We start from the raw sequence: 14,238 nt of genomic DNA, 5'->3' as shown, positions 1-14,238 counted from the left end.
TTGTTGCTCCGTTTTAACTTATTTAACAGTTGTTAACGTATTTCTTTTCTGATTCCTGGAAATATTTCTTTCAAAGTAGCTACTGGCATATTCCTTAGCAAAGTTAACCAATAACACTCTGTTTCTGCATTAATCTCAAAACTCCAAGAGCTTCAGTTTATTGTTTTAATGCAATGCTTCCCAAACCTTAGCCCCTTTTAATTCCCACCATCACTTGGGAAACAATAAGTCAGCCACCTCACCTTTGCTTTCTCTGACATAACCATCTCTTCATTTGCCAACAGAGTGCTCAACTTACATTGATTTAAGAGAATGGCATAAACTCATCAGAAATCTCATTAATGCAGCCTTCACATCCTGATTCCGCAGACTGTAGACCATGGGATTCAGCATGGGGATCACAAGTGTATAAAACACAGAAGCCATTTGATCTGTATCCAATGACTGGTTGGTTTGAGGCTGCACATACATGAATATCATTGTCCTGTAGAAACCTGTGACTGCTGTCATATTTGAAGTGCATGTGGAAAAGGCTTTTTTCCTTCCTTCTGATGACCGTGTCCTTAGAATGGAGAGAACAATGTTGATATGATACTAGAACTAGAATCATGGAACAAACCAAATTTGTAGCTGCAGATATAAAAATGAATGTTTCTGGAAAGGAAGTATCAGAGCAGGACAATGCTAACAGAGGGACAATGTCACAGAAAAAATGATTGATTACATTATAAGAGCAATAACACAGAGAGAATACAGAAGATGAAGCCACAATAGCTGTGGAAAAGCTATAGAGGTAAGTGAGGGAGACCAGCAGAAGGCAGGCCCGCCGAGACATCACTGCTGTGTAGAGAAGGGGGTTAGAAATGGCTGCGTAGCGGTCATAGGCCATCACAGCTAACATGAAAACCTCAGCTACAATGAAAACCAAGAACACTCCCAGTTGGGTAGCACATTCATAGTAAGAGGTGGTTTCCTTCTGTACTAAAAAATTGATCAGCATTTTAAGGGCATAAAACTCACACGAGAAGTCAGTAAAACAAAGTGGAGCTGCTCTGATTGAAGAGAGTGAAGCTGCTTTAGCTCAATCCACTTGTATTCCCTTCCTCTCCTACTGGGTTTCTCTTCAATGGACATATCGAAATCTGCAAGCAGATTTTCAAATGAAGGGGTAATTGAAGTTCAAAATACTCAACCAGTTAAAATACAAGATAGAATCCTGTAATGTGATGCTCAGGGTTATGTTGAACAACTACCAGGGAGAAACTGCTGGGAACCCACCACAAGGCCCAAACCTACAGTTTGGAGCAACTGAGTCGTGAGCCCCCCTGTGGCAGTTGGCAGAATTCTAGGAATCAGCTAATTTGGGGTGTCCATTTAGCCAGTCTGATCCAGGGAACGGGGATGGGAGGGCCAGGGGGAGGCAGTAGTGGGCATTGGGGGAGCCACGTCTCCCCGTCTCTCCTAGAAGTTGTCTGCTGTTTCTCCATTGATCCCACTCTGCTTTCAGGTCCCTTCCTCTTTCACAAGTAAGAACCAAGTGTTGCGAGAGCTGCTATCCTGGGTTTTTCAGGAGAATAGATAATGCGCTGGTTAAGCAAAGGAATTCCTGATCCCGGTACCAATCCTACCACACCATTGACTATTATAACCTTCTTGGTCTCCCTGTCACGATTCTCTCAGATTAGCTGGTAGGCAAAAGACAGTCATGAAAGCTTTTTGGGTATTTAAGATAGGTAATTTGAGCTATTTTTTAGTGCAATTGAAATATGCTTTAGCCTCACGTTCAATGCATTCCACACTCAGGTCCATATCACCTTTATAGTCACACAACCTCCCAGGCGTGCACTGAACACACATTTTAATCCCTAGCCCTCTGTGTCCTGGATCATATTGATTCTTCTGAGATTATTCCATTTTATGTGAGCGACAGGTGGCATGTTATCTGAAGGATGTCTGCCCACCATATGTAGCAGTGGTTCCACGTGATTAGAAACTGAAAATAACGTCGTATCAATCTAGGCTCACAAACTTGAATTTTGGAGTATCTAAGAATGTCATTCCTGATCCTATTCTAGGCATTTTCAATCTTCTTATGAATATTAATGAGTAACTGGGAGGGTAAAGAGGTAGGTGAGATGTCTTTATTAGCATCAATGTTTTATGACTGAGTAACAATAATAGTCAAAAACGTGTATGTAGAAATAGTTTCTATGTCCATAGAATCCTTTTTGTTATAAAATTATAAGGCTAAATATAAAGAAAGTAAATTTATTTTTGAATATCTTATTTTAGGTCAATGGAATTAAGGACAGTCTTGTAAATGAACATTTTTCCTGGGATTTATTTTCTCCTTAAGAAAGGTACAGGGGTTCTGTCCTATCAAAGCAGGAATCGAGAGGTCTGCACTTTCTAAAAGTCTTGTTCTTGCGTGTGCAGTATCTCTCCTGAAATAGAAGTCCTCTTTTTGAGCTCTTCTCAACTGAAATGTTGGCACATTTATTTTACTATCAGATAGATGGTTTATCTAAATAGGTATAATTGTGTTGATTACATCTTTTGCTTCTGTATATATATTTGCCTGTATGTTATCAGATTTAATGGACAATTTTCTTGAAAAAATTTGTGATGTACCATTATATCCTCTAAAAGGAGCATCATTTGGAGTTAGGGTAGTTGTGTATCCAGTTTTCTTTCACAGGTTATTCTGTGAAACACACAATTTTCATTTTAGCTAATATTGCAAAAATCAAACGGATATAAATAATCTCAGGGAGCAAACATCCATTGTTTCAGTAGTGATATAACTTATTTAAGTCCATAAGATGTAATAATGCCAGTTCTAATTTGGAAACTTACATAGTTGGGTCATATTTAACACCCTGTATCCCCAAAACAAGTTATAAATCTTGGAAACAAACCTTACTTTAAGTACTATATTGTTTGATTAGACATAACGTCCAGTGCCTTCCAAAATCAAAGTGAAGTGGTTCAGTTTGAAGAATAAGGATCTTTTAAAAGCCACTATAAAAAAATAAGGTAAATATTTTTCATCCACCTCTAATGGAGAATCTGCTTCGAGTTCTTGGTGAGAATCTCCATGTGGCTGTGGCAGTGAGAGTTTGTGGGGCTCTATAAACCTTTGAGACCCTAACTTTGACACACAGGTGATTCTAGGATCCCCAAATAGCCTTTTACATCCTTGGGGAAGATGCCACCCAAGATTGTACCCTTAACCAGATCTTCCTCGAGGAGTTCAAACAGATACCCCTTGAGTCTTCTCTGTGGCAGTCTGACCTATATTATTGAAGTTACTTGTGTATTATTCCCATTTTGCAATTTTACCATCATACAATGAAAATGATACCTCAGTAAATGTTAGTATCCTTTCCTGGAAAATTTTAAATGAAGAAAATAGTACTACTTGAAAAAGGTCGCAACACATTGCCATTTTCCTCGGTGTTTTTTTTTTTTTTTTTCCCAAATGATGATGCATATATGTAAAGCATTTATCCAGCAACTCATCATTAGAATGTGGGAGAACATCCCACATCATTCATTTTTAGAAGTAAAAAATAATACTATACTATGTTATTAGCACAAGGCTACTTAGTACAGCATTTTGTTATAGTGGCAAAAGAAAGAAAAACCTACAAACAACGAAATGTCCATCAATTAAAGGATGGCCAAATGCAAAGTGATTGATCTACACTCCCCAATTGTATGCTGTCTTTAGAAATTAAAAAATGAAATAATGTTTCTTCACCAAGTAAGATGCTGATGGTGAATTCAAATAAGAAAGTTACAGGGAACATGATTTATTAAAACCCTTTCTATATGGATGATACTCAAGAATGTTATCAATATTTTTTAACTTTACTTGTGGATTGTGAAAAGTAATGAAAATAATAGAATTTGGGAAAGAAAAATACACATGACCAAAAAAAGTTTTTGCAGTATAATATAAAATGTTGCTTTAGAAAATAAAATTTATTCAGAGCAATAAGCATACATAGGGACAGGATCTGAAGTTACCATGGTAAACAAATTGATATAATTAGAGAATCTAATTTTGAATTTTTCCTATTTTGTTCAATTTGTTTTATTTCTTTTTTTATTTTAAAAATTAAAAATATTCAAGCTTTATTAAGGTTACAATTGATACATAAAATTTAAATATATTTCAGGTATACAACAATGTTTTGATACATATGTATATATTATGAAATGATTATAATACTCAGGCTAATTAACACATCCATTACCTCACATTGTTTCCTTTTCTTTTCTTTTCTTTTCTTTCTTTCTTTCTTTCTTTCTTTCTTTCTTTCTTTCTTTCTTTCTTTCCCTTCCTTCCTTCCTTCCTTCCTTCCTTCCTTCCTTCCTTCCTTCCTTCCTTCCTTCCTTCCTTCCTTCCTTCCTTTCTTATGAGAAAACTTAAGATCCACTCTTAATAAAATAAACACCAGTACATTAAAAAAGGGAAGGAATGAAAAAAAAAACACATAGAGCTGGGATAAATAGATGCTGGTTCATGTACTGGTTTAATTCCCCACAATTTTTACTTGGAAAACAAGGGTAGATTGAAACAAGCATGATTAGGGTAGTGTATATATCATAAAAATCTAAAAAATGCCTACTCAAACCACAAAAAGAATACTAAGTGTAAGGAATCTATATATTTTCTAAGTAGGTACACAAAGTAGGTGCAACACTGTGTTAGCACAGAGTCCATGCAAACTGTTCTCTGTGTACACAAGCTCATGAAGACAAAATAGACATCAATGGAAATGCAAGTAACTCTGGGTTGTGTCAATTATCTTTACTCTTTGTTATCACTGCTATAGATTTTTCAAAATATTGTGTCAGTTCAGTAGATGAACCAGTTAACTCATTTATCTTGAGTTTGCCAATCCAAAGTCAGCTTGTTTATCAGGAGGATATCATAAACCAAAATTAACTATAATGTGAAGATCTGTGAAGAGGGACCTAGAATTAGCCAACATTTTCTTCACAGTTCCTAGTAAAAAAAATCTTCCCAAATGCCCACTCTGTCCTTGAGATAGAAAATATTAACTCAATCCGATTTGAATATTTTATTCTGTGGTGGCATGCTTTATTTCTTATTTAGCCTAGATTCTTGAAACAGTTTGTTCATGGTGTGTTATAATTGATCACACATTTACTTACTTTCTTGCCTCCTACCTTGCCTGTGCATTCTTCATAGTTCAATCTTTTTTATCTTTAAACAGTGACTGCTATAAAATATATATTGCTAATTTTCTGATTAATTTTACATACTTAAGACTTTTTCTTTTTATCTCTGCAAGTCTAAGTTCAACCAAAAATTTGCTAGATTTGCCTTATTTCTAAACCATACAATTTCCAATATGACCTAGAAAATAACATGCAACTTAAACTATTTGGCTACAATATTTGCTTATCTAATTGAAGCGAAGAAGAGTACAGGTGTTACCGTAACCCAGGTTGGCTGCTTTGTCACTTGTGAGTCAGTAATGGAGAGACAAGGCTGGTGGAAAGAAAAGGAGTTTTATTCAAAATGCCAACATTCTGGGAGGATGGTGGACTCCGGTCCCAAAGGCCATCTGCCCCATTCCCAGCACAGCCAAAAGGCTTTATAGACATGTAAGTAGAGGCAGAACAAAGGAACCAGGGAGTTGGTCTGGCAATTCCTGGGCAATGAGGTTTGAAGAAGGGGAAACAAACAAACAAACAAACAAACAAAACACTTTCCAGAGCCTGGTTTGTTTCAAAGTCAAAGTTATCTCAGTCTCTGTTGTAGGAGTGGATCTCAGTGCAGGGCTGTAATCAGTGTCCTGAAGGTTAGGCAGATTTATGAGGTATGCCTATAGCCTTGAGAAAACAGAGCCGTTAAAGCCAGTAGTTTTGCAAATTAGCGAGGTTTGCATTCAGCCTTGGGAAAACAGGGTCATTAAAGCCAGTAGGAGGGGAAGGAAGCAAAGCAAAGAAAAAACGTTTTAAAAGTTCTAAGCTAAATTACATTGCTAAATTGAACTAAACTAGAGTGTTAAAACTTGACACTCTCCCTCCTTGACACCAGGGAGATAGAAGTGGTATGTTTTATACATAAGTAGAGGAAAACTTAATCTGGTAAACCATTTCTATGTTTTGATGCTATAATTGGACTGACAGACTATTAAACAAAGACCCACCTTTGCAACTGAATATTCAGATATTAAGTGTGGATTTTGCACCGATTAGTTAAAGTTCTCCTCAGAGCATCTTTTACCTCTTTGTTCCTTAGACTGTAAATCAATGGATTCAGCATAGGGATCACCAGGGTGTAAAACACAGAGGCCATTTTATCAATAGCAAAAGTATGGCTGGATTTGGGTTGCAGGTAAATAAACAATAATGTCCCATAAAACACTACCACCACTGTCAGATGGGAGCTGCAGGTGGAGAAAGCTTTGTACCTCCCTTCCATTGAGTTCATTCTGAGAATGGCCACAAAAATCAATATGTAGGATACAAGAACAATCAAGAGGGAAGAGAGTAAATTACAGCCTGAAAAGATCAAAATGATCAATTCTAGTTCGTGTGTGTCAGAACAGAGCATGGATATCAAAGGGAGGCAGTCACAGTAAAAATAACTGATGATGTTAGAGCCACAGAAGGTCAGCTTAAATAACTTAATTGTGAGAAATAATGACACAAATGTGCTGTAGAGATAGGGAGTAAGTATCAGCACCCAGCACACTTTCTCTGCCATGATGACCACATAGAGCAGTGGTTTGCAGATGGCTACGTAACGATCATAGGCCATTGCTGATAGAATAAACAGTTCCGTGATGATGAAAATCTCAAACAATGCTAGCTGGGTGGCACACCAATTGTAGGAAATTGTATTTTTGTGCACTACAAAGCTGACCATCATTTTTGGGCCAATGACAGTGGAGTAACCAAGATCAGAAATAGACAAATGTCTGAGGAAAAAGTACATGGGAGTATGTAGCTTGGAGTCCAAATGGGTCAAGATAACCATGCCCAGATTGCCCATCACTGTGACCAAGTATATGACCAGGAAGATTCCAAAGAGAGGTGCCTGCAGCCCAGGGTTGTCAGTGATTCCCATGAGAATAAATTCAGTCACCTTGGTCACTGCAGTATGATTGTGTTTCTCCATATAGTTCTTCGTAACCTGTATAAGGTATAAAATCAATGCTTACTAGATTTGAGATGTTATCTTCTAAAATAATTTAATGCATGATGTATGAGATGTTTTCTTCATATCAAATTATAAATAGAGACTCCTCTTTCCATCAGGCCAAAACCATATATTTTAGTGTAAATACCTGACAACTAGCTTATTTGATTATAATGTAAGTTTCTGACACTAAGCTTTTGATTGCCGAGACATCTATTTCAATGACATCCATGTGGAATAAATGTATTACCAGCTACATAATTAGATAAAGAGTTAGGTGCACCACCTGCAAAGCTCCCTTTCACAAAGCCCCGGGGTGACCTATACAACTGATGCTTTAATAATACTGCTTTTCCCTTCCCACACTTTAATTTTGATCTCAGGTTTTAAATTCACCAATAAAGAGTAAACCTAGGCGCTCCACCCTTAGCCCCAATAAAAGCAGAACCCCAGGTCCATATGCTTTCTGGTGGGATGTGTCTGGGGGCTTGTCACAAGTATTAAGGCCAGAGGTGTGTGCCCTCAAGCATTCCTAGTTGATAGCATCACTATTCATAGGCTGAGACTGACATAAAACACACATTCATTGACATTTTGGTAAAGTGTGCTTTAAAGGGGCAAGATATTTTGACGTGGTTGTTTTGATACAGATATTTATGTCCTACATTTTGGATCCAAAGTCATTTTAAGTATGTCAAAAGACCTATCTATTATTTTGCAGCTTTTTAAAAATTTCAAGTAATTAACCTGTAAACAATCATTGACACCTAAACCACATACCTTACATTATTGACAATCATCATTGTCTGTTTAAAGTAGCAAGGCATAAAAAGACCTAAAACTGCTGGTGGAGTGAGGAGTCAGGTGGTGACTAGGAAAAATCTGACCACATTTTTCAGCACTCTTTCTATAAGTTCAGCTTGTTTACTCAATACAAAATCTAATGCTATGATATGATCGTTTTAGGATTTTGTTATTAATATCTTAGTCCTCATTTAGCACATATTATTTCTGCATATTGAATCGCTTCTAATTATCTTCTGATCATATATCTCTGTTTTGCATAAAATGGACTTGGCCATTCTGATTATTCATGAATTCTTAATGGAGATGTATGTAAAAAGGCCCAGTGGACAGAGGACTACAAATGATTATCAAGCACTGATAGAGAACTCATTATGTGCCAGGCACTTTTCTGAGCACTTTACAGATATTAACTCAAGTGACCTACACAATAGCTCTAGGAAGGAGGTAGTATTACCGTATCCATTTGAGAGTCACAGAAACTGAAGCAAGGGTGTGGAAATAATTTAACCAAGGTCACTCAGGTAATAAATGGTGGAGTCAGGATTCAAATAAACTCATTATGTCTTCAGAATATGTTCTTATAAACACAATGCTTCCTTTATATTAAGTTCACCCTGAGTAGCTAGGAAATGAAAAGTGGGATAGAAGGGACGCCTGGTAAATAGACAAAAACCCTTATTAAAATAGATGCCTGAAGCAGTAAGTTCATTTCAAAATTAAGATGGTCCAAATCTACTGCATAGTACACATTAATTCTATTGATGACAGAAATGTATATTGCAAAGAAACAAACAAAAACACTTTTGCTGAGCATAATACCTTTCAAGATCCTTGGTGTGATCCAATGTAAGCTCTATGACCCAAGAAACTTTCAAACCAGCGTTTTCTACTCACCTTAGTGGAGAATCTGCTTTCACTTCCTACCCTTTTAATCCTGATTTGTTGTTGGACAATGTATTTAAGTGTTTTTCTACTCTCTGGAGACTCATTTCGTTAAAGTTTTAATCTGATTCAAGGATTAAAAAAATGTATGTAATTACCTAAGGGAGAGTGCTCTGGATTTCTGTTAATTATTCTTGGAATGTCTCATTAGGAAAAGTCAAAAGTATTTTGTGCCTGGGTCTAACTGAATAAATAAATTAGGTAGTATCACTAAACTCTGGAAATCATAAATATGCCTTTGTCAGTGTCTCAGTTACACTGTTTCATGCACATATTATGTATATGACACACATACACACACACACAAATGTAGTAGTAAATGAAATTGACTTTTTAATAAAAGAGTATGCAACATTCGATAATATAACATCACTTAACCAAGGCTATTTTTGCTGAATATAAAATTATAAATTGACATAAGACAATGTCTCATGACTTGTACCCGCCACTAAATCAGCTGTAAATCTTTTCTTTACCTGTTAATAAAGTATTTTTCATCTCTATCTGTTTTTAGGGATTTCTCTTTACCACTGGTCTTTAGAAATTTAATTGTGATGTGTTTTGGTATAATTTCCTTTGTGCTTATTTTGCTTAGAGTTACCTTAGCTTCTTTTATCTTTGGGACTATTGGTTTTTTAAAAAAACTAAATTTGGTTGTCCATTTTGTTTGTTGCTTTCAATTTTATGTCTCACATATGAGCAAACAAACAAACAGAAACTCAGACACACACAACAGTATAGTGGTTACCAGACAGAAAAGGAAGAGGGGGGAGATAGAAAGAGTAAAGGGGGCCAAATATATGGTGACAGAGGAATTTGACTTTGGGTCAAAACACAAAGGGGTCAAAGCACACAATGAAACAAACATGATGTATTATAGAATTGTGCACTTGAAACCTATATAATTTTATTAACCAATGTCACCACAATAAACTTAATTAAAAAATTGAAATAAAAAAATAAATTTGAAAAACAAAATCGGCCAGCATTTCTTCCAATAGTTTTCCTGCCTCATATAATCTCTGCTTTCAACTTGGATGTACCTTTCAATGTACAATATGTATCTTATTATTATTCTACAGATCACTGAGAATGTTTTTATGGTATTTATTTAGTATTTTAGTTTCTCTCTGGCTTCACTTTGGGTAGCCTCTATTGTGATATGTTTAAGTATATTGTTGTTTCTGTCACAAGGGTCATGTGCCTGGCGCTTCAAAAGGGCCAATATCCAATAAGTCAGAGTTTGGAGTAAAGAAAGGTTTATTGATCAAGAAAGCACCGACCTGAAACCTATGTAACTTTACTAACAATTGTCACCCCAATAAACTTTAATTTAAAAAGAAGAAAAGGAAAGGAAAGAAAAGAAAGCACCAACCGGAGAAGGTGTGAGCTTTCAATCGTTCTCGAATCCATCTTTAGAGCTCCCCAAGTTCCGTTGCCCTATATATCCAGGGAAAGGGGAAGGGGAAGGACAAGAGGTGGGATCCAAGAAAGAGCTCAAAATCTTCAAATTTCTTTGTTCCTGATGGGTCTGAGTCGGGTCCTGAGGTTCCTATAAATCTTTGATAAACAGTGTTTTTCGCACATTTCCTCCACTTCCTTCTGACAAGGGGCTGTTTTGCAAAACACTCCAGCTTCAAGCAGAATTCCTGTAGTCAGTTAGTATATCTATAGCAAGCATTTCATTGTTACATTATCATTTCTTCAGTGTATAATCCGCTACTACTCTCATTCAAAACATTTTTTGTTAGTCTATACCATTGTATTTTAATTCCTAGAAGTCCCATTTGGTTATTTTTTAATCTTTCATTTGTCTCCTCAAAATGTTAGTGTTTTTATTAAATCAGTCAGTATATTGAACATTGTTTTGTACCCATCTCAGCCTATCAGTATCAAATGTTGTGGCTGGACTAGCCCTTGTGGTTCTTATTATGATTGCAATATGTCCTTAAACAATAACCAACAGGAAACTTTAACAATATACAGGTTTATTACTTACAAGACCTGGAAATTAAATAGCACATCTGGGGCCACACAGTGAGGTTGCAGGTATAGACAGCATGCAGAGTTTTGGATTCTGCTTTTATTGCGCTCTAGGGTGGAGCCTAGGGTCCCCTGTGTTCATTCTTTATTGGTGAATTTAAAACATAAGAGCGAGAATTTAAAGCTCGAGAAGAGAAAACAAACGAAGTAACCCAAATGGTCAGTTATTGAAATCAACCAAGATGTCCAAAACAAAGGAGCCTCAGTGGGAGGAGGGGGCCAGGCTCTTGATCTAGTTGTGTGGCTGGCAATGTGTTTATTCAAGACAGCAGTCTTTGAAGTGGATGCCTCTTTGGAATGGATGCCTTGGCAATCAGAATTAATTCAAGGACTTGCATTACAAAAAGAAATAAAAAACAAACACAAATATCAGGGATTACACTATGAACATATCTATAATATGTTTTCAAGTCTTTTGCCTGATAATTCTATCATCACTGTTATTTCAAGATCTATGATAATTATCTCCTGGGTGGGGTCACATGTTCCTGCTTTTACATATGTCTAGTATTTGGATTGGATGTGGAATATTGTGAATTTTGTGTTAATGAGTGCTGTGACATTTTTCTGTTTTCCTAAAAGAATCTGAAATGTTTTAAACAAGGATCAGATGGCTCATATTGAGGCTTATTTTCAACTATATGAGTAAGAGTCTAAAGTAGCTTTTATCTCTGTGATCTCTCCTGGATGCCCAGGTGTCAAAGGAGGACTCTATTCTCTAGATTTTGGAACTCTAAAGTCTTCCTGCCCCGTGTGATATCTGTAGTTGGTCAGCTTACAATTATCCAGTCATTCTTTTAACGGTTTTGTGGAATTTCTGACCTCTTCATTTCATAAAACTTACACGAGAAGTCAGTAAAACAAAGTGGAACTGCTCTGATTGAAGATAGTGAAGCTGCTTTAGCTCAATCCACTTGTATTCCCTTCCTCTCCTACTGGGTTTCTCTTCAATGAACATATAGAAATCTGCAAGCAGATTTTCAAATGAAGAAGTAATTGAAGTTCAAAATATTCAACCAGTTAAAATACAAGATAGAATCCTGTAATGTGATGCTCAGGGTTATGTTGCACAACTACCAGAGAGAAACTGCTGGGAACCCACCACAAGGTCCAAACCTACAGTTTGGAGCAACTGAGTCAGGAGCCCCCCTGTGGCAGTTGGCAGAATTCTAGGAATCAGCTAATTTGGGGTGTCCATTTAGCCAGTCTGATCCAGGGAACGGGGATGGGAGGGACCAGGGGAGGCAGTAGTGGGCATTGGGGGAGCCACGTCTCCCCGTCTTTCCTAGAAGTTGTCTGCTTTCAGGTCCCTTCCTCTTTCACAAGTAAGAACCAAGTGTTGTGAGAGCTGCTATCCTGGGTTTTCCAGGAGAATAGAAAATGTGCTCATTAAGCAAAGGAATTCCTGATCCTGGTACCAATCCTACCACACCATTGACTATTATAACCTTCTTGGTCTCCCTGTCACGATTCTCTCAGATTAGCTGGTAGGCAAAAGACAGTCATGAAAGCTTTTTGGGTATTTAAGATAGTTAATCTGAGCTATTTTTTAGTGCAATTGAAATATGCTTTAGCCTCATGTTCAATGCATTCCACACTCAGGTCCATATCACCTTTATAGTCACACAGCCTCCCAGGCGTGCACTGAACACACATTTTAATCCCTAGCCCTCTGTGTCCTGGATCATATTGATTCTTCTGAGATTATTCCATTTTATGTGAGCGACAGGTGGCATGTTATCTGAAAGATGTCTGCCCACCCTATGTAGCAGTGGTTCCACGTGATTAGAAACTGAAAATAACGTAGTACCAATTTAGGCTCACAAACTTGAATTTTGGAGGATTTAAGAATGTCATTCCTGATCCTATTCTAGGCATTTTCAATCTTCTTATGAATATTAATGAGTAACTGGGAGGGTAAAGAGGTAGGTGAGATGTCTTTATTAGCATCAATGTTTTATGACTGAGTAACAATAATAGTCAAAAACGTGTATGTAGAAATAGTTTCTATGTCCATAGAATCCTTTTTGTTATAAAATTATAAGGCTAAATATAAAGAAAGTAAATTTATTTTTGAATATCTTATTTTAGGTCAATGGAATTAAGGACAATCTTGTAAATGAACATTTTTCCTGGGATTTATTTTCTCCTTAAGAAAGGTAGAGAGGTTCTGTCCTATCAAAGCAGGAATCTAGGGGTCTGCACTTTCTAAAAGTCTTGTTCCTGCTTATGCAGTGTCTCTCCTGAAATAGAAGTCCTCCTTTTGAGCTCTTCTCAACTGAAATGTTGGCACATTTATTTTACTATCAGATAGATGGTTTATCTAAATAGGTATAATTGTGTTGATTACAGCTTTTGCTTCTGTATATATATTTGCCTGTATGTTATCAGATTTAATGGAAAATTTTCTTGAGAAAATTTGTGATGTACCATTATATCCTCTAAAAGAAGCATCATTTGGAGTTAGGGTAGTTGTGTATCCAGTTTTCTTTCACAGCTTATTCTGTGAAACACACAATTTTCATTTTAGCTAATATTGCAAAAATCAAATGGATATAAATAATCTCAGGGAGCAAACATCCATCGTTTCAGCAGTGATATAACTTATTTAAGTACATAAGATGTAATAATGCCAGTTCTAATTTGGAAACTTGCATAGCTGGATCATATTTAACACCCTGTATCCCCAAAACAAGTTATAAATCTTGGAAACAAACCTTACTTTAAGTATTGTATTATTTGATTAAACATAATGTCCAGTGTCTTCCAAAATCAAAGTGAAGTGGTTCAGTTTGAAGAATAAGGATCTTTAAAAAGCCACTGTAAAAAATAAGGTAAATATTTTTCATCCACCTCTAGTGGAGAATCTGCTTTGAGTTCTTGGTGAGAATCTCCATGTGGCTGTGGCAGTGACAGTTTATGGGGCTCTATAAATCTTTGAGACCCTAACTCTGACACACAGGTGATTCTAGGATCCCCAAATAGCCTTTTACATCCTTGGGGAAGATGCCACCCAAGATTATCCCCTTAACCAGATCTTCCTCTAGGAGTTCAACCAGATACCCCTTGAGTCTTCTCTATGGCAGTCTGACCTATATTATCAAAGTTACTTATGTGTCATTCCCATTTTGCAATTTTACCATCACACAATGAAAATGATATGTCAGTAAATGTTAGTATCCTTTCCTGGAAAATTTTAAATGAAGAAAATAGTACTACTTGAAAAAGGTCGCAACACATTGCCATTTTCCTCGGTGTTT

At 36.6% G+C, this 14,238-nt stretch overlaps 2 protein-coding genes across 2 annotated transcripts; both read right to left on the bottom strand.

Moving 5' to 3' along the window:
* Positions 1-294: 294 nt before the first annotated feature.
* LOC109435461 (olfactory receptor 8J3-like) lies at positions 295-5,222 on the bottom strand. The gene is given in 4 exon segments (XM_019713396.3): positions 295-586; positions 588-1,014; positions 1,739-1,776; positions 5,203-5,222. Coding segments are annotated over 4 exon segments (777 nt in total).
* Positions 5,223-6,214: 992 nt separating this feature from the next.
* Positions 6,215-7,165, bottom strand: LOC141572463 (olfactory receptor 8K1-like). Its single transcript, XM_074337161.2, has one exon. The coding sequence runs from the start codon at positions 7,163-7,165 to the stop codon at positions 6,215-6,217; it is 951 nt and encodes a 316-aa protein (XP_074193262.2).
* Between the last annotated feature and the right edge of the window lie 7,073 nt (positions 7,166-14,238).

This window comes from Rhinolophus sinicus, chromosome 14, assembly GCF_057876585.1.
Source record: "Rhinolophus sinicus isolate RSI-liver-muscle chromosome 14, RSI-T2T, whole genome shotgun sequence".
NCBI lineage: Eukaryota > Metazoa > Chordata > Mammalia > Chiroptera > Rhinolophidae > Rhinolophus > Rhinolophus sinicus.
This window is presented reverse-complemented; position numbering and strand designations above follow the sequence as displayed.